This window comes from Neopelma chrysocephalum, unplaced genomic scaffold, assembly GCF_003984885.1.
Source record: "Neopelma chrysocephalum unplaced genomic scaffold, ASM398488v2 Primary Assembly neopelma1_323, whole genome shotgun sequence".
NCBI lineage: Eukaryota > Metazoa > Chordata > Aves > Passeriformes > Pipridae > Neopelma > Neopelma chrysocephalum.
Genome location: NW_020897986.1, coordinates 2,579,963 through 2,599,953, shown reverse-complemented (window position 1 = coordinate 2,599,953; position 19,991 = coordinate 2,579,963). Strand labels below are relative to the sequence as shown.

Genomic DNA, 19,991 nt, shown 5'->3' with positions numbered 1-19,991 from the left:
TTTCTAGAGGACAACAATACAAGAGTTTTGTTTGAACGTGTTTTAACTTCGGGGAGCCTTCCACCTGAGAAATCTGGGTATGTCTGCAAAAGCAGTTTCACTACACTAAAAACCCCTTTCAACCATAAATATCCCAAAGAAATCAGAAAGACCAACAGCAGGACAAAATTAGGCACAGATGTTCCTTCCCCTCTTCATGCTGCCTAAAACAGCAACAACTGCGACAGATTTGTGAAAGTCCCTATCCCACTTCTAGAGAAATTCATTTGTTTATTGACTTTAAAACCTCAGTGATGCGGGATTGTTGAGGATACAGTGCAAAATCCTCCTGTGCAGTAAAGACTCAGTGGTTTGAGCAGGGGCATTCAATGAGCAGTAAGGATTCAATAGTTTGAGCAGAGGAGGTGAGTCAGGAATTTGTTGAGGAGAGTGCTGAACACCTCCCAGCCAACTGAAAATAAAATAGGAAGAGAACTAGAAAAGACTTGGATTAACCACCACATTTTCATTCCTACTTTTTAAGCTGATTTCTCAAAAAAAAATACTTACCCAGCCCTTGCAGTCTGAGTGTTCACCATTATTATTCTGGTAGACATAAGCATCAAAACTAAGCAATCAAACATGGCACTGCTGTGCATATTCACTCTGCACTTTAATTCTGATCTTTTTGTGAGAAATAACATTTATGTCCATTTTAAAAGTGAGAAAACCCAAGAAATTAAAAGCTGAATCATCTTCAAAGGTGAATTCCAAGGCTAAAATAAAAGTTGAATCAAGTTCAGAAAAATGGTTGGATGTTGCTTAAGTTATATCCGAGATTTTCCACAGAGAAATCTGCAGTAATTATATATATTTTTGGACTATGTAAAATTCTGAAGCAGTGCCTGCTGTGTCATAGGTTACTGCTCTTGCCAGCTAGAATATGTTGGTCTGTGCAGAAGAACTAGACCATAATGTATGGTGAAAAGTTCTTGACACACATTTGTGTGTCTTACACTGAGAAGAGCTTACCTGAGATGCTAAGTCCTTGACACCAGTAATCCTTTCCTTTCCATAACAAAGTCCTTTGCAGTCCACTAGATTGAAAGTTTTTACAGAAATATTTAAGGCCCTGGGATGGCAACACATGTGTGAGATGCATCTGAAGTAAATCAGAGAAATGGCCACATGCTCCCAGATCGCCTCCTTTGAGTCCTTCCTTTGTGTTCTTTAGCTGGGCTGTGATCAGTGATTCTTTCTCCTTCAGTAACTGTCACTGTGTCTGTTCTTTGACAGTGAAATCTGGGCTCGGTTTTTAGCCTTTGAAAGTAACATTGGGGATTTAGCCAGCATACTGAAAGTTGAGAAGAGGAGGTTCACAGCATTCAAGGAGGAATATGAGGGCAAAGAAACAGCTCTGCTGGTGGACAGGTACAAGTTCATGGACTTGTACCCCTGCTCTGCTAGTGAACTCAAGGCCCTTGGTTATAAGGTAAGTGGGTAAGAACACTTCAATTTACTGTTGTGCTTTTCAGTCCCAGGAAACTTGAGGAACTCCTTGTTTAGGACTTGCCTTACACTTTTCCCCCTGATGGAAAAGCAGGTAAAACAGGCCTTCTCCTCCTCCTTGTCTCAGTGGGCAGCAAAGTGCCAGGCTTTGCTTAGTGGGCCAAGGGCAGAAAGGAACACGACCGACAACTGCAGCCTCACGTATTCATATTTACCTTCCATCCTCCCATGGAAAGGTCCATGTGTTCATGCCATCACCACTCAGTACAGGCCTCCACTTCCAATGTAAGCCTGAGCTCTTTCAAAAACCCAAATTCTTTCAGAAGTTTGCTGAATTGGGTCATCTGTGTGAAACATCACTGGCCGTCCTTCCACTCCAAGGTGGCAACACTCCACCCACTGCACTGAGAACTGGATCAAACCAAACACGCTGCAGTGCCCGTGTTTGCTGCCAGTGGCTGAGGAAAACTGTGCACAGAGATCAGTGGCTGCCTGCTTGTTTCTGTTGTTTCTTGTGGCTTAAAGTGCTTTGATGCTGCCATTTGGAATTTAAAGTCTGGGCCAGACCCTCTTATCTGGTGGTCTCCTGTCTTGTTTCTAACCACATATATTTTAACTACTATCTCAGTCATGTGGAAGGCCATACCACTTCCAAAACCAATAGAACAGGATAAAATGTTGGGTAATATTTTTTTAAGCGTGAAGTAAATAGGCTGCTAGAGAAACAGCTGATTGCCATTTACATGGACAGGAAGAGGGCCTTCAATTTATGTCTCTAAAACAGTGCCTCAGCTTCCAGTTATTTCTTACACAGAAGAGTAATTTAGGAAAAAACCAGATGACATCAAAGTTAGCAGAGCAGCTGAATTGTTGCTCATCACAGAGCTGTAAAATAATCTGATAGGTGGAAATCAGAGTCACATTGAGCCACTGAACACTTTCCTTTGAATGCAGTGGGGACAAAGTTATTTTGAAGTTAAAGGTGTGGGTAAAAGAGAGAAGTTCTTGGGAGGTGCCTGCAGGGCAGTGTGTACCTAGGATGGTTCAGCCCTTGGGCTGATTCCTGTTGCTTGTAACGTGCCAAAACATAATCCTGTTTGAACTGATGCTTTGCATGCCTGCTGACTGCCTTATGCTTTATTTCTTATCCAGCTAAAGCAATCTAGGAATGAAATGAGGGAGAAATGATAGTTGTGAAGGCCTAGTGGTCTGCACCTGTTCACCTAAATTTTTTTAACCTAAAAATGGGGCCGCTCAAAAATGACAAACGTGGTCCCGTTCAGTAGCAGAACCAAGTGTTTCCACTCCCAGCTGGGACCCTGTAGGACTAAAATGCTTGATGAAAACATGCAAGTTTTGCCCAGATGGTCTTGCAAGAGGACATCTGAAATGATAATGATGACAAGATGTTTTGTTCTGTGATTTAAACAAGCCGTGTGGTCCTGCCAAGTTCAGCACTCTCTGATTGCCTTTGTCAGGATGTCTCCCGTGCCAAGCTAGCAGCAATAATTCCAGACCCTGTGGTTGCACCTTCCATCGTGCCTGTTCTCAAGGATGAAGTAGACAGAAAACCCGAATATCCCAAACCGGACACTCAGCAAATGATTCCATTTCAGCCAAGACACTTAGCACGTAAGTCAGCCCTCGGCTGGAGGGGGTTGTGTTTCACCTGGCGGCGAGTTCTGAACCTGTGTGTTGAGTCAAATAATCAGAGACTCCCCTAGTCTCCAGTCAGCTAAACCTGTACTTAAATTTGAGGCTGTTATTTCACTGTGTATGTTTTACTTAGTATTAAGGTCACATGGAAATAAGTACGAGTAGTTTGGGTTAAATGGTAATAAGCTGTTACACACACTGCTCATAGAGCAGATCACTGACTAAACAGTATGTAATTAGTAGGGGCCAAAGGGACAGGGTAGCAATTATTTGCATCAAATAATAATGCTGCAAGAACAATTCTGGTCTAGCTGTCTTGCACTGGCTTCATATACTTTTTCTTCCCACAGCTCCAGGTTTACATCCCGTCCCAGGTGGTGTATTTCCTGTTCCACCAGCAGCTGTAGTTCTCATGAAGCTCCTGCCACCTCCTATTTGTTTTCAGGTTTGTTTTAATGCATTCTCAAAATTTCAGAAAGCTGTGGAAGAGATTCTGTTGTGACAGAACCACAGTATGTATCACTCCATTGAAAATAACCTTCTAAACTTTTTTTTTGTTTCTTTTTTTTTGTAACAAATCAGGGTCCCTTTGTTCAAGTAGATGAGCTCATGGAGATATTTAGAAGATGCAAACTGCCAGACAGTAAGTTACTTGTCCTCTCTGGAAGCTGTGACAGTATAAGACATGGTTTTACATATGGATATTGCTGTCTAAAATCCAGACCTCATTTACAGATGTGCAATTTGTGTTTAAGAGCAAAAGAGATTGGCTGTGTTTCTAGGCTGGAATCTACATAGAGACATTTGTACATTTACCTGGGGGGAGATAACAAAAAGCCAAAAAGCTGAAAATCACCAGCTGCTCCTTTAATAAGGTGTTGGTGAGATAACCATTGAAGGAAAGAAATGAAGACTTTCAGAATATCCTGTAAAAGCAGCAGGGCATTACTTCCAGCAGCATCATGGCTGTAATATGGAATTAGAGGTTTGCAGCAGTTCACTGGTGGGCATAACTCTGAATGCATGTCCTTGCAGTGCTTGAGGACAAGCTAAGGGAGATCACAGAGGAAGCAAGCTAGGATTGAATTTGAGTGAAAATAAAATATCTATTTAAATCATACGCAGTATTTTTGGAGCTTCCTCTGTTGATAAGCAGAAACTGCTCTGCCTACCTTCTGGTGAATCATGAACTAGTTATACTGTTCCTCAATAGGCCTCCCTGGTTTATTGAAGCCCACAGGTGCCCTCAGTGCCCGTGCAGAGGGAGGGCTCAAGCTGAAGCAGCAGCATCTACTTTGTAATTAGTGTTCACCATTGCTCAGAGTTTCAGACAGTCAAGACTTAATATTTGTAGAACAGGGTAGGAAAAATGTTTTACGTTCCAGAAATGTCCCCAACGTCTCTCTCTTGGTGTCCCTGTTGGCATGCTGATTTCTGATCAGGGAATTCAGTTTCCCAAATCCAATGAACCTGTGTCTCTCTCTGAAGCTGTCGATGAAGCTGTGCGGATCATTACCGGCGGCCTGCCAGAAATAGCTGTGGAGGGCAATGGACCTGTGGAAAACAGCACCATCCTCAACAAGGCTGTGAAGAGATCACATGAGGATTCTGATGACGACGAGGAGAAAGGATCTGTAGTTCCCCCTGTACATGACATTTACAGAGCACGACAGCAAAAGAGAATCCGGTGAAACGAGTCTGGGGTTCGACTGTGACAGACAAAGACTTGCATTGAATCAGTCTCTGAAAAGTCAAGCATTTAAAAGGGACAGCTGCAAACGAAAAAAAAATCCTTGAAAATGGTTTTGTTACTGTGGTGCCTCTTCTTCCATATGGTTCTTGATCTGAAAACAGCCCGAACAACCTTAGAATGTGCTCTGAACAAAACTAGGTTTTCAGAACCTAAAGTGAAAAATGTCAAAACTGTATTTTGTTCTTCGAGGGTGTTCACATCTACCACTTGAAATCTCGTGGTTTTTTAACAGTTTTATTTTAAAAACTGGATGGCTTATACTTGTGAAGCATTTTTAATTCACATTTTCTGGAAAACAGTTGTTCTCAGTTTGTTCATGTAGTGTACTGCCTTATTGTCCGTTTTTATTTATGGCAGAATGTAAGAAATCTGTTTTGTAGTTGAAAATCGCATAAAAACCAAAAAACATTCCTTTAAAATAAAAGGATGTCCATAACTTCATGCCTCATTCTGGTTTTATTCAAACACAATAAGGTACTTCTTAAATATTACTCAGCCACTTCAAAAGCAATGCTAATAAGACCGTCACAGGAAATTGGTCAGAGCATACATATTAGAATTAGCTTGTTTTCCATTTCTCTAGAGGATACAGTACACTTTTGCTTGTAATTCCATGACTGCTTGAAGAAGACAGCATCCTAAGACTAACTCAGTATATGATTCAAAGGGGGGTTGTCCAGGACCACTGGCTAACACAGGCTGGTCCTGGACACCTGCACTGCTCTTCCACTGTAAGGTACAAAGCTAAATGTTAATAATCAGCTACATCGTTTCACTTGTTACCTTCAAACGAGCTAAAAAAAAACACTATGTGAGCTTTCAAAGCAGTTTCTATGTGTACTTGAGCTTTTAACTTGTAATTGGCTATTCAGAATGGCACTCTGATAGGATCTCAAGAACCCCCTGGGACTACAGGACATTCAGATACTGGGGAAAGTTAACGACGTTCCCATCTCCAGCAGCACAGCTGCCTGTGGGTCAGTGCTTCTCTCTGCCAGGGGGAGAGGTGAACCCCGGAAAGGTTCAGGTGGAGGGAGGAACTGGCCTTAGCAATCCTGGCATTCCTTTCTTGCTCTGCTACTCAGTTGTATCTCCCTATTTCTTTCTGTGAGGATGTAGAAACACTGTTTGTCAGATGCTCTCATTAAAAAAACAACTTGGGAAAATCATTAAGGTGATTTGCACTTGTGGGCATTTATTACAGTGCCTTCAGATCTTTACTGTTGGAAGGCCTGCAGCACCCACCCCCAGAAGTGAGACTGGAGCCAGAGGAGAGTACTGCACTCTTCTATGGTTCTATGGCTTTTTCCTATATTAAGCCTTAGGATCAAACCCCTCCTGTGAGGAGAGATGGGATTTACTGTATCAACCCTGCGAGCAATACACGAGCACTGCTGGCAGCACAATCCCTGCTGCAATGTCAGGACACCTGGACCCTGAATCCCAGACCTGGGAGCAGCCATTGATAATTCAGTTCCCTTCACTCTGCCATCAGTTATGTTGGTCAAGGGCTTTTCTGTCTCACTGTCGTGTTGTTCCTCCCCACATCCTCGAGATCGTCCCCTACGGCATCTAACTTTGTGTAGTGTCTCTAAATCCCAGGGGTTTTAGAGGCAGTTCTTAGGAAATGCTAAAAGATAAAATAACAGCAGCAAAACTGAAAACAGCTTTGTATTTTGGTTATATCTCCAGCCATAATGGCTCTGGCAGCTCGTTGTTGCTCAGACTGTCGATTAACTCCCGCAGCTGCACTGAGAGGTGGGTCCTGCAGTAACAACAAAGCCCACTGAGCAGACACAGCAACCTTGCAGACCTCTCTAGTATCCTTTGCTGATCCAAACAGTGACACAGACCACACCAAAAGCCTACTCAGAAGCCTTTTTGTCTGGCTAACCAACCTACTCATTTCTGAATTGCCAAAGATTCAAAGACATTCATTTCACTGTCTGAGTTTATTTAGCCAAGAGAGAAAAATCTGTCTGAACTGGTAAACTCTTACAGGGTTTGCTGGTTTGGTTTTTTTCCCTTGGGGAAGGGGGTTTGTAACCAGTGAGAAAAATTTGTTTTAGAGTTGCATAGGCTAATATAGAAAAAAGGTCTTATTTATCTTGTCTTCCTCCAAAATCAAAGTCAGTGCACCCCTATCCACACTGAGATTTAAAGGAAAACTGGAAAGGGAAGCATCAACACTGATTCATAATCAAGTGCTTCTAGAAGTTCTCCTACTTTGGTTGACTAGTTGATTCATAAATTAACCTGGTTGTTGGCAATAAAAGGGCCCTTTTATTTATTTATTTTACATCCCTTGTTGGTTATTTTCTTTTTTTTTAAAGACATTCTGGCTTGGATAGCTTAGTACTTGGACCACTTACTGTTTATAGCTATGAACTTTGCTTTCCTAAAACCATCCAATATTCATTACTGCAATACACTGTTGTGCTCAACTAGAGGGAAATTTCAGATGCACTTACCTCCCAGCTGAGTCTGAAGCTGCAATGAGGCTGTAAGGTCACTGAGCTCTTCTGAGAACACTCATCTACACAACACATAGCCAATGAAATTCAAGGCCTACAAATATTCTAAGTTCCAAGAACACCTCTACAATGTGAAAAAAATCTACTGAAAATATTCCCTGTATATTCAAACTAAGTCATTCACCTCTCACGCTACATTATAAATCACTTATACTGCCCAGAGTGCTCTGCACTTCCTAGCTAGTTTTGAAGACATGATTGAATATGCAACCGTCTCCTGTTGTAGTTTTTTTTTAAAAAAAAGGTAAACTTTCCAGCCTGAAGTTTCACACTTTAAATCCACCTTCTGAAAGTGACACAGATTTACTTTAAAATTACTATCTCACATAAAAAGGAGGAAACTACTAGCAAAACAAGGTAAGAAATACCACTTTTATCAAAACATTTTAGCTCTGCCCTTCTTAAGTCTTTACAAGAGATAAATACAGCTGCAATCTATAAGATTGCCACCTTTGTAAGTACTGTACATAGCAGAGGACAGTTACCCAATAACCAGAAAATTTACTACAAAAATATATTATGTTTTGTAACATCTGCAGGTAAACAGCAAAAAAATGCTATTAAAAATGCAGTAAAATGCAGAAAAAACTAGTAGCCTACCATAGTGACCATAATGTTACAATAAAGTGCTGTTTGGGTTGGTTTTGTGTCTGTTGAAGTTCCTCTTATCTAGAATTTTAGCTTTCTTAATTCTTTAAAGTAAGATTTTTTTAAAACCATATCACCCCTTCTGGGAAGAACCATTGCTAAACTGCCCTGGATTAATTAAACTAAATTCACTGTAAATTAAGAGTTGAATGCCCTAAAATGAGCCACTTAAATAGGAAGTTTTGTTCTTAAACTTGCCCTACCTAGAATCAGCTCCAAAATGTAAAAATTACAGCCAGAAAACTACCATGATATTCCCCCCTAGGTTGCATCCTTACATTGAAAATGCATCTCTCATCATTGACTTCAGAACCCCTTTTGCACCTCGTGTATTTCCTTCATCAACCATCACTCGTGAATTAGAAGGAACCAGTATTTACACGGGAAGCTGTTTTCCTAGACAAATATTGGTACAATTTTTATTTAATAGCTGACAATACCGTATTGGTAGCACACAAACTGGGTTTATGACTCTTCTGGCTTCCCTACTCTTTGGGATTCTTCCTTAGTCAGTATTTTGCCAAGGACTGCATCGTAGTAAGGGCTGAAGACCATTTTGTTGTAGTTGACGAGACGAACGTACTTGGCAGCAACCTCTTCCAGCTCTCTTTGGATAGGGCCCAACCCTCCAGGGATAGCAGGTAGTGTTTTCTGGTGACTGGATGCAAGATAATTCTCCAGAAACTTCTGAATTCGAGAATCTGGAAAAAAACGGGGTTTGGTTTGTTTTCAAAAGAGAGGGTCCATTAGAAATGGGGTAATCTCACGTAAAATGCAACAGGCCTGAACACAGTCGAGTATCTGAGATATGAAATGGGAAGCCCAGCACGACACCCCCCCACCAGTTACCCAGAGAATGGTGACAGGAGAGCAGAGCAGCAGTGCCAGCCGTACCTATGAGCCTGCAGATGGTGTTGTCTGGATTGGCCACTGCTTGGATCTGCCCTTTAAGCACAGTCTCTCTCTCTGCTGAGAACGGTGTAAAGCCGTGCTGGGAAAGGCAGCTGTTCACTTCAGCACACACCTTCTCCCCGATGGTGGCCAGAGATTCCTTCAGGTTAAAGGAGCTACAGAATGTGGAGTAGAGCATTACTGAACTAGGTATTTACTTTTTTTCCTCACCTTTTGAAAATAAACCTTTCAATTAGAGTTGCCTTATCTACCAAATGCAATGGAAAAAGCATAATGCAGATAAAAGCCAGAATTATAAAGAATAGCACCTTTTAGAGATGTATGAAAAATAAAGCTGACCTCCAAACCAAGGGAATTAGGAGAGCATTAAAGACTTCCAGCCTGAACAATCCATACACACAAGAGCTGACTTTCTGCCTGCAGACAGCTCTGACTAATGCCAAACCAGCCACCAACCCTTATGTGTACAGCAATCACTCTAAATCTGCAGGCAGCTCACTGTGCCACACTCAGCTTCTTGCGGGAGCCTGGCCCAAACCATGGGCAGGGTTAGCTGCTGCCAGCCTCATGTGCCAGCCTGACATCATAAAAACACACTGGAAAAGCAATGTGTACATTTCATAAAAGAGCAGAGCAAGAAAAGACAACTCCAAGCGAGCGAGCTGAAATAAAACTGTCAGCCTGGCTCCTTAGAAAGCCCTCAGCACCTTCTCTGCCTATCCTGCAGTCCAGGAGGAGACAGAGAGCCTTACACCGGTTATTTACCAGGGTGAAAACAGAGCTACAGCTGCCCCAGTGTGACCAGGACCATTCCATACTCACGGAAGATGCGTTCCCGTCAGCAGCACCTTGACAATGGTTTTGATTTTCTCCGCAAATCCAGGCACATCAACGAGTGCTGGGCCTGCTGCACTGAACGTGACCAGGAGCACTGTCCCAACCAGGAGGAGCTGCTCCAGCTCCAGCTTTATTTCCAGGAAGCGGGTCTGGTCCATGAGCACTGTCTGTAAGGAGTGAGGAAGCCAGCACAGCACAGGGTCAGTTTGCTGGGCCGGGAAGGGACACTGGGATGCAACAGAAAAGGTACCACAACGACACAGGGAAGAGCAACGTGCTCAGCAGGACAGCACCAGCAGTGAAACAAAAAGCATTAACCCCTCTTTTCCAACTAAGCAGGTTTCAGAACTGAAAGAGAAGTAGTACAAGAAGCTCCCAATGAAGAGATAAACGTTTCAGTATTGCACTTGTCGCAAGGCTACAAATCCAAACAGCTTCTGTTATATCCCAGAAACAGAAGAGCAGAACAAGCACAGCACCCATTTTTTTTTTGTTAAATACCTACTTCTGGAAAAGGTCTGTTCACATGATCCCACTTCAGGAGCTTCAGATAGGCCTGATTTTGTACAGCAGCGAAGCACAAGGTGGAGGCTCCACCAGTAGCACCATCATTAGAGTGGGGAGGCAACATTTCATGTCCCAGCTTTGCAAGATCATCTGCTGCTTCTTGCAACCACTTGGTGACAAGGTCTAAAGAATCTGGAGAAGCAAGGGAAAAAAATCTTGTTAGGAAAATTCCCTCTCAAAGTTAGGTTTTTCCACCAATAATTTCCAAACAAGCCCATTAGTTACTATGACTAATACCCACAATATCAACTGATGACATGCATTTCATTTATTGCATCAAGCAGAACATCTAAAACAAAACCACACAGCTACAGGAAATCAGAGGTGAGATGATGCTGGGTAATCATGCCCTACACTGTATTGAGATTAAACTGGACTCCAGTGCACTAAGTGCAGAACTATAGTTCTGGCAGATTCTTTCTAACCACAGTTTTGGGGCACAGGCTGTCATTTACCACATGAACTTATAAAAATATCTGGGTTTTTTTCACGTTCTACAAGCAAAGACACGCAGTTTACTAGGAGGTCAGAGGGGAAGAAAGAAAGGAACAAAGTCATACTTGGCTGTTTCTCAAGAAACTCCTGAAACTTCTTTCTTTCATATTCAGCAGACTGCTGCATTAATTTTGGCCTAATACTACTGACAGCGAAGTTTGCCATATCCATTTTCATTAGGTCTAATACAGAGAAAATGGCTCTAAACAAACAAACAGAAAAAGTTATTCAAGGCTGCAGATGTTTCAGAGGTGCTGTTTACAAGATTTATTACAGACTGTCTAAGGAAAGAGCAAAAACATGCATGGGAAACAGTAACAGGGTGCTTAACCATTTAAAAAGCATGAGACAGAGAGAAAGCTTGAGCAAGCGTGTACATGCATGCATGTGCCTCTTCCAAGTAGGAAAGAAATCTTGCTCTCCTGTAAAAAAGCCTCCATGGAATTAACTTCACTAGCTCCATAGATTACATCTCCCAGGATGTGCAGTGCTGTATCTTGAGTATATAAAAAGCCATCTGGGTTTCCAAGCTTGCATGCTCTCTCTGTTGGCAGCCTAGAAAGCCAACCTCAGTGGCAAGTGAATAATCAGACCCAAGAGAAAAAAAGAAAAAACAAACACAAAAAACCCCCCACCAAATAACAACATCTTAATTTCAAAACAACCTAATTCCTGCTGGCCATAATTCTGCCAAGTCAATCCTGAACTCTTGGAAGCTTTGCAAATTAGAAAACAGCAAGGTTAGTGAAACTTCTAACTATTGAGGCCTTGAGCTGAGAATATGGTGACAGAGCAGAAGCCCTGATGCTCCCAGATGTGGGTACAACACACTCCCTTTAGAACTGACAGGACTTTATACAGGGAGTGGGGTAAAGAGAGCTCAAACTGGAAAGAAAGGACAAACTGGTTGGAAACCAGTAGTACTTTTTTCCTATGCTCCTGTGGGCTTTTTTTCTCCTTTTGCTGTTGATGTTAATTTTTGATACAAACTGACTCTTCACCTGCTGTCTTAAGGCTTATATGCATTTGGCATTTAAGAAAATGTCCTTCACTGACATGCAAGAGCCAGACAAATACCCCAACTCACCAGAACAGAGATGGTCCTTGTTAATGACTCCTGGAGCATCTCTCCCCTTCACACCCACAGCTGCTTCCCTTTCCCTATCACTCTTTTTTTTCCTAGGAGCTGCAGGTTGCCCTGCTGGAACACACCCCCCTACACATCTAAAACTATTTAAGGGACTCTGAACATGACTAATAAACACCATTTCAGTACCTGAACAGAGGAACTATTTCATGAATATCATTCAGTTTCTTAATTTCTTCATCTCGAGCTGGAGCACAGAGAGTCCCCATCATCCCAATAACAAATTTGACCAACTTAGAAATGTCAAGGGCCCCGTTTTCTGCCTCCTGTTTTATCAAATCCAGATCAAGAACTTCTGTAATCTGGTTTCTCAGTCTAGTATGACCAGGCAACAAGAAAGACAGGAGATTCTGAAATGGAAGGTTTTTAACAGTGCATTAGTTCTACATATCAAAGAGCACAAGGATCAAAACCACTTCTTATAGAGTCATAGAATCACAGAATGGTTTGGGTTGAAGCGACCCTAAAGATCCTTTGGTTCCAAGCTTGGCAGGGACACCTCCCACTAGACCATGTTGCTCAATGCCCCATCCAACCTGGCCTTGGATGCTTCAAGGGATGGGGCATATTCTTATTTAAATTAATTGCCCTTTAAAAGTAGAATTTCTCTCTTTTTTTTTCTTTTTAACCAACCACTCACCAACTCCAGATGTTTTACCTTGTTCTGTGTGGTACTGAAGTTACTAAGTGGTAAATACTCTATGGCACAGATCATACTTCAGACTATTGGGCTCAGTTTTATCAGCCCAGTGTTGGGGCATCCCATTGATTCCATAACTAATATCGCTGCCATAACATGAAGGAAGCTTGGAATTATGAAACTGGTATTACTTATCTTTTAATCATCTTACATGGGTTTGCATTTGGCTTTAAATTCAAATTTCTCCTCTGGGGTTATACAACTTATATACGTTCACAGACAATGACACAGTAATGAAAAAGAACAAGAGAGTCTTTTATGAAAAACCAAGCTTCAACCACTTTTGCTCATTCATATCAATGCACTACTCAAATTCAATAATTTACCTTGGTATCACATCATCTTACCTCTTTAATTTCTCCCAACAGTTTAATTGCATGATCATATGTTGGTGGATCTTCCTTTAATTGAGCTTCCAGACAATCCCAGAAAGCTTTATGCACAATGTCTCTTACTTTCTTTTCCAAGCTGTGGGTAAACATGACCAGTTAAAAAGAATAATACTTGTCTCTGCACCACCTTACAAAGATAACCTACAGCTCCTGAGGAAGAGCACGTAATAATATGAATATAATGTAATAATGAATATATGATGATTAACAGAGAAGAGACCTGTCATTTGATGTTACTTGGAAAAGCAAGAAAAACTGGATGCAGGACTTGGAATGGCTTATGTCCTAATAAAGGGTTACACACAAGCAAAGCTGGCTACAAATTAAAGTGCTTGAAAGTTCATCCTATGCTACACCTAAACTAGACAACTAAAATAAATTAAAAAATAAATCACCAAAATTACAGTGTGTCTTCAAAAGACCAGTATTCATGTTCCTTTTAAAGGTCTCACTACATAAAGGTGATTCTACCAGGTAAAAGTCATTAGTAAACCTAACAGAAATGAAGTAACTTCCCTGACACAAAAGCTTCTGTGTTTCAGTGCATAAATATTGCAACTACTCTGAGATAAGGGCCCAGATCAGTTTGTGTAAAAAAAATAGACAAATTCCACTGCTTCAGTACCAATTCCTAATTCAAAATGCTGCAGTCAGACTGGGCTATGTGGGAGACTGCAGCCTGACTCCTGGGACAAGAAACCACAGCACACTGGGATTTGTCCCACAGTTATTCCAAGAGGTCCACCTTTCATGCTCACACATATATCTGGGCAGCAGAACTGCACTTTTACCACCTTCTTCTGACATTGCTTCCTACTCCCTACCAGGCACTGCCAGACAAGATACCAGCCAGAGCCTCCACCTGATCCCCCAGAGCTGCTCTGCAGTTCTACAAATGCAAACTTTATCTCTAGATATATAGAGATATATTTTAATGGATATATTAGGTAACAATCTTACCTGTGTTCTGGTAACTCAGCTGGTTTAATCTGGAAGTCTCCATTGACAACAATCTCGTGTGCTAATGCCATGTTGGTGACTCCCTTGGCTGTTTCCATGAGCTCCTCTATGGACACAGGCCGAGGAGGACTGGCTGCAACGTGAATTACACTGTCAGACAGTTCTCTACAAAAGCCTGCAGAAAATAAAGTCTGCTAAGACTTTTGGGCCCTTTCCACCTTACTGACAGCACAGAGGGTCACATGGCAGTGTCACCTGAAGATTCTTTGCCTTCCCTTCCTTTCCCATCTGGTGGACGACACAGGTTTGGAGTATTACAGAAAGCAAAGGAGTGAGTCTCAGTTGATATTCAGGGCTCAGAACTTGCTTCCAAGTTCCATCAAGCTCTTTTAAGAACCAAACCCAAGCAAAACCCCACACCCAAACCAGTACTTCTTTATGATGGATTAATAGCATCTTATCATCCTACTCCATACTGTGGGAAGAAATAATTAAAATTACCAGCATTTTCACCACACTATTTCCACAAGTATTGTGTAGACATTGCCATTTCAATTTTACATTTTTCAAGGAAATTAATTAATCTTTAAAGCAGCCAGTAAACAAGTCACAAAAGTGTTAAGCAGTAACACACCAGTAGCTAATTACCCTCATTGCTTCCAGTGCAACTGGCACTCCTCCAAACTCTTCACCCAGAGGCCACCATCCAAGCAACAAAGGATGTCAAGACCTACTCCCAGCTCCAATGCCTAAGACCTCTTTCCCTGGCAGGTATTTGGGACTGACCAGGATGGACCAGCAGCTTCAAACTGGGCCCTGGGGCACATAAGTGAGTAGCAGGAAGCACCAAACATGAAAAACCAGGATGGTTTTCATTAGGAAGGAGATAAAGGTAGTGACTGACGGTGGAAATCTAGCAGGTAGAAGGTAGACAATTCAAAAAACTTAATTTGCTTTCTGGATGCACTGGGAGTTATGGCTCCTAATTGTTCTGGGCTACACAACATCCTCCTGGGCCACCAGTGGCATTGTTGTAGTGCAGGAAGTGTCACAGCCCTAAAAATAAGGCAACAGAAAGGCTGAGAAGGTGCCAAGGGTGTAGGTCATGCTGGTTTAGGGGAGTAATGGCAAGGTTCACCCTGGCTCCTCCAAAAGACACCTCGTGGAGTGGAATGGGGGAAAGAGCCACAGCAGAACTGCCCCAATGGATCCTCTGCACATCACTCACTTCAATTACAGTCCAGGCACAGGAGCAACACTAATCCCAAAATGAAAGAAATGAGCCAGGGATCTTCATAGGCTGGGTTCACTGAGATATGTTTTAGGCAAACTATTATGACAGTCTCATTTGATAACCCATGCCGATTTGACTTAGGAAATTACATAGAAAAGGTCTTTTAAAAGTATCTGTCCTTCACTTGTCTGCCACTCAGAGCTCTTCTGCGTATATGCAGTGTGGTTCCAATGTGCTAATTTTTCATTAATATCTTGCTCTTCTCCTGCAGCCCTCCTAAACCCTTGTTTCCTTCTGCTTGGAGCTTAATGTTGCAGGGTGGCTCCAGGAACACAGCAAGGATTGATATTCTGAGAAGCACCAGCAGACAGCAAAGTTCACAGCTGAATGAGAGAGCTCTTGTCTCACTGCCAAATGACTTCACTCCAGCAGTGGGTGCACTAAAAGCCAAGACTCTCATTTGCCACAGAACACTCTTAAATCACATCATCTGCTCCCTTAAACAAGGGAAGGGCTTGAAACCAACCACTTCTTTGTGGTAAAAAGCAGTGCAAGACTGTGCTATGCTTTTTACTTTCACGTGTTCAGAGCCTCTCTCCACACATACATCCCGTTTTCTATCAGGCAACCAGCAGGGCATAGGAACATAAACTCCCTCAGAACATCTCTTCTGTGTAACGTGACACTAAACACAACGCTAAACCTCGAGTAATAATGAACTCCATTAAAAAATAAAAAAATACAACAAACAAAATGTTACAGGCTGAGACACTCTCTCCAGAAATTCAGAACTAGTTATCTAAGCACTTCTGCCTCTTTGAATTGAATCCCTGGAGCCAGAAAACCTCCCCTTGGTTTCATCTATAGATTTGCCAGGAATATTTGGTAGCCATATTGCATCCAGCTCCTCATGGTAAAAGCAGAATGACAAGGAAAAATACGCCTTAGGAATAAGCTTAAAATATGGAGTCCTGCTTGACACTGCAAGTAGTATTAGGATAAAATATACAACTTTCCACCTATACTGTGAGGGGGATGACAGGACATTCCTTTGTTGATAACAGCCTTCCTTGCCCTGTAGTGGAAACAGAGGCTGCAACAATCCAGAAGGTTCAGCTGATAAGGCAAACAGCAGCAGCAGTAGCTGGAACACCCCAGGATGGTGCTTTACCCCTTCCATGAGCACAGACACACCAGGGTATTTAAGATATATGGAGATCAGAGCAACATGGTCACTGTGTATAATTAAGTACTGAAAAAAATGGGGAAAAGGGTGTTACAAACAGTTCCAGAGCAAACCATCAGGAGTCACACTATATTTAACTGCAAGATAGTCAAACTTGCACAGAATGGTATGAAACATTAGGATTGCCTCCACCAAAAACTGTAGATTTTTTTTTAATTTATATTTCATATAAAGCAGTTTTGCTTACACTTGGGTGTGTCATCTCTGTGAGCGCTCTGCCGTATCCTTTTCCGGACAGACTGATCCGGGTTGTCTGAGTTCTCCTCTTGACCATCCTCCAAACCACTCAGCCTTTCTTCACTTGAGTGCAGCTTGTCAGGATTCTGAGACATTTTCAGTTGGTTCCTTACAAAAAAGAAAAAAATATGGAAAAGGGAATGAACAAGCATTTTATGACATGGCTGAGTGGGAAATGTCACCAGGAGTTCTCTTGATTGAGAAAAAAATTAAGAATGAAAGAATTCTTATGAGGAATTATATGATGTCATCCCTATAATGGTAGGAGACCTTGACTCAGTGACTCACTTCCCATCTCCCACAAAATGGGATGCTTTCAACACAGCTACCATTTATTAATCTGCATTCCTACTAAATTCTCAAAAATCTGAAACTGCTCCCTTTTGCCATAATGATACAGATGAGAGAGAAAAAGATATTTAGTTCTCTTTCCTAGCATTGCTTCTGAGAGAGCAGTGAAAAAGACCTTCAGAACAGTATTACAGAAATGTTTTACAAAAAGATTATGTCAAATGAGATGTTTCCTCACTACAAAGCAATAAGTCTTCCTCAACATAACATACTCCTGAACTATGATCTACCCCAACTGCTCAGAACTTAAAAGCTTTTGCTCTGAGCCATCCAAAAGCATTAAGAAGCAGGAAAAGGACTAGAGAGAAATCAATATAATATTCTACTCCCATATTTTCATTCCATGCAAGAGTCATGATTTATGCATAAAATTTCAGGGGTTTTTAATAAAGACAGTAAAGAGCAGTTATAGTATTTAAAATATTAGTTTATTAGACACCATATTACATTAATTTTTTATTATATTACCAAAATATTTATATTACATCACAGACACATGCAGTGCAGCCAAAGTTATAATGAAAAAATTACCATAAGAGAAGCAAGTCTCACCATTCATTATCTTCGCTTATTTCACACTCAGATTTCCCTCTGAAGAATGTAATTTCTACATCCACCATGAAAACTGTCATGCAGGAAGCTGCTGTTAAGACTTCAGTTTTACAGAAATCTGTTAGAGAGCATCTGATGTCTCTAAACTCAATTAAATAGCCTGGATGTTCTGTGAAGTGGGAGTCAGAAAGAGTCTGCCTTTCAAAATAAAAGAAAGCTTCTGGAAAAACTTCCTCTTTCCCCTGGTATCCCACCATCCCCACTTTCAAAATTTGAAAGAAACAAGCTCTGAGCAAGAGATTCACCCTCCAGAGGCACCTCACAGCTACTAGGAGAAAATACTTGCAGCACCAAAGAGGATGCAGCAGAAGCAAGCAACAGAGCAGAAATATAAAATGCACACTGAGACTTTTTTATTTTCATACAACAGCTGTAATAACCAACCCTGCTCCATCAGTGCTTAAATTGACTGCACCAGTGGGATTCTACAGGACAGTTGGAAAGCTCAGTGCATGTAAGGAACAGTTTTGTTCCACAGCAATGACTCAGGATCATCATCTTGCTTGATGCATGAGAGACAACAGCATGCAACACTTGCCCACAGCACTGTGTGATTTCTATTTTAGAAAAGGAAACAGCACAAAAAGCATGGGATAAATTACATGGGAAAACCCAGGCATCAGTACAGGTATTGTTAGAACCATACACTGGCCTACAGCTGAAACAGTCACTGATGTCCCTGCTCCAAATGCTTGACTATGTCCCTCTTCACACACACAAAGACTGGGACATGAAAGGGTTGATCTGTGCACAGCTGCAGTCACATTGCCACCCTCTGAACCAAGGCAGAGAGAGCCTCCAGCCAGGTGTAACTCCAGGCATCCCACCCAGCAAGGAACTGGGAAACCAGTGGGAAACCAGTGACACACTCCAGGAGAAGTGGATCTCCCATCTGGGGGACAGAAGGTCTGTTACTGCAAGCACTCCACCAGCAAGAGGATGAGGAGCTCTGATAATAAAGGAGTTGTTCACAAAGAAGATCACGGCAAAAAGTTGCAATATAAAATAAAAAACAGGACTGGTTAAACAAAGGAGGGAGGCCTATTGTTGAATTTGGCTGGGATAAAAGCATTATCATAAAGGCTTCCACATTCATTCCACCAGACTAGACAGCCATTCTTCCTATCCGCTCTCATCCACAAAGCATCCTCCTGAAGTCAAAATCTGAACCACAAAGATGACTCAACCAAGACACACTTAAGTCTTTAAAGCACATAACACTTCCTAGTGCCTCTCAATCTCTCACTGCACTTTAAGCTCACTATGCTGAGAAAAGCAGGGAAATATAATATACTTTACTTACAGAGAGGAAATCGAGGTGTGAGTTAAGCTGCCTGAGGACTCACAGAAGACAAATGACAGGGACAAGATGACAGTCAGTCTCATGACTGCTACCCCAGCTTTGCCCACCAGGCCATCATTCCTACCATGCAGACTACATCCCATTAAATGGCAGCTCAAGACCTACAGCCTCAAACCCAAAAGTTTCATTTAATTACCATTTGTTTAAAAAAAGTCCTATTTCAGCTGTGGAAGGCAGGTAGAAGAACTCCTGGGCCATTCTACCAAATGACTGTTCAGCAGATGAGTTAAACAGGCACACTTGTTGTGTTTAGTTGTTTAGTTTGCAATAGTCTACTCTTTTCTGCTGGATTACTGCTATTATTTGCCAGAACACGTCTAGAACATATCCTCTTTCCACTGGGTAAATAAGCTCGACAATATCTCTTCCAGAAGCACAATCATCATCTTTCCTTTCACAGAAACAATTCTGCCTCTTAATGGAGCAAAGTCTACTTCTTGGCACTTTCATTTATTTTTAATAAAAACAGAAATGCAGGAGAAAACCCCAACAGATTAAAATTTAAACAAAACATTTTTCCACCGGCTCTTTTCACATCGAAGGTCCTCAAACCATCTGATGCGCACACCAGCACTACGTAAATTTCACTCTGCTTCCATGGAGCACACCTTAATCAAGGTTGAAGCAGTTCCTTCTCACCACCAGCGCTGCCCCACTGCTCTGTAGGAGACAGCACTTGACAGCTGCCCTAACCCTGAGGGCGCTCTGCCTCAGGCTTCACTCCAGCGCTGAGCTCTCTGCCCTTCCCTCTGCTCACCCCCACATCGCAGCCTACTTTCCCTTCTAACCCAGCAAAAGGCGAGCCGCAGCCCCGTCCCCCTCCAAATGACAAGGGATGCTTGTGAAATTCCGCAGTTTT

At 41.9% G+C, this 19,991-nt stretch overlaps 2 protein-coding genes across 3 annotated transcripts in view; one reads left to right on the top strand and one right to left on the bottom strand.

The window, feature by feature from the left end:
* Positions 1 to 5,334, top strand: part of CSTF3 (cleavage stimulation factor subunit 3) — a 49,099-nt gene extending 43,765 nt beyond the window's left edge. Inside the window, exons 16-21 of the mRNA XM_027705343.1 lie at positions 8 to 77; positions 1,276 to 1,471; positions 2,967 to 3,120; positions 3,495 to 3,589; positions 3,727 to 3,787; positions 4,633 to 5,334. Coding sequence (XP_027561144.1) covers positions 8 to 77; positions 1,276 to 1,471; positions 2,967 to 3,120; positions 3,495 to 3,589; positions 3,727 to 3,787; positions 4,633 to 4,835 — 779 coding nt within the window. The 3' untranslated portion in view covers positions 4,836 to 5,334. The remainder of the gene's footprint in view (positions 1 to 7; positions 78 to 1,275; positions 1,472 to 2,966; positions 3,121 to 3,494; positions 3,590 to 3,726; positions 3,788 to 4,632) is intronic.
* A 1,859-nt stretch (positions 5,335 to 7,193) lies between these two features.
* On the bottom strand, positions 7,194 to 16,914 carry TCP11L1 (t-complex 11 like 1). Of its 2 annotated transcripts, XM_027705345.1 has the most exons (10): positions 16,757 to 16,914; positions 14,090 to 14,222; positions 13,085 to 13,205; positions 12,167 to 12,387; positions 10,956 to 11,092; positions 10,334 to 10,527; positions 9,814 to 9,995; positions 8,974 to 9,146; positions 8,663 to 8,780; positions 7,194 to 7,495 (listed from the first exon to the last, which is right to left on the bottom strand). In XM_027705345.1, the coding sequence occupies exons 1-10, from the start codon at positions 16,899 to 16,901 to the stop codon at positions 7,477 to 7,479; spliced, it is 1,443 nt and encodes a 480-aa protein (XP_027561146.1). In that variant the 5' UTR covers positions 16,902 to 16,914; the 3' UTR covers positions 7,194 to 7,476. The 2 variants fall into 2 exon arrangements, with proteins under 2 accessions (XP_027561146.1, XP_027561145.1); XM_027705344.1 differs by having other exon boundaries at positions 7,194 to 8,780.
* Positions 16,915 to 19,991: the final 3,077 nt, after the last annotated feature.

Excerpts from the sequence above, each read along its gene's own strand:
- TCP11L1 (XM_027705344.1), bottom strand. The coding sequence starts at position 16,901 with ATGTCTCAGAATCCTGACAAGCTGCACTCAAGTGAAGAAAGGCTGAGT. Across the intron at positions 12,388-13,084 it reads TGTTGGGAGAAATTAAAGAG|AATCTCCTGTCTTTCTTGTT; the intron begins GTAAGATGATGT and ends CTTCCATTTCAG. Across the intron at positions 11,093-12,166 it reads GAAATAGTTCCTCTGTTCAG|AGCCATTTTCTCTGTATTAG; the intron begins GTACTGAAATGG and ends TTGTTTGTTTAG.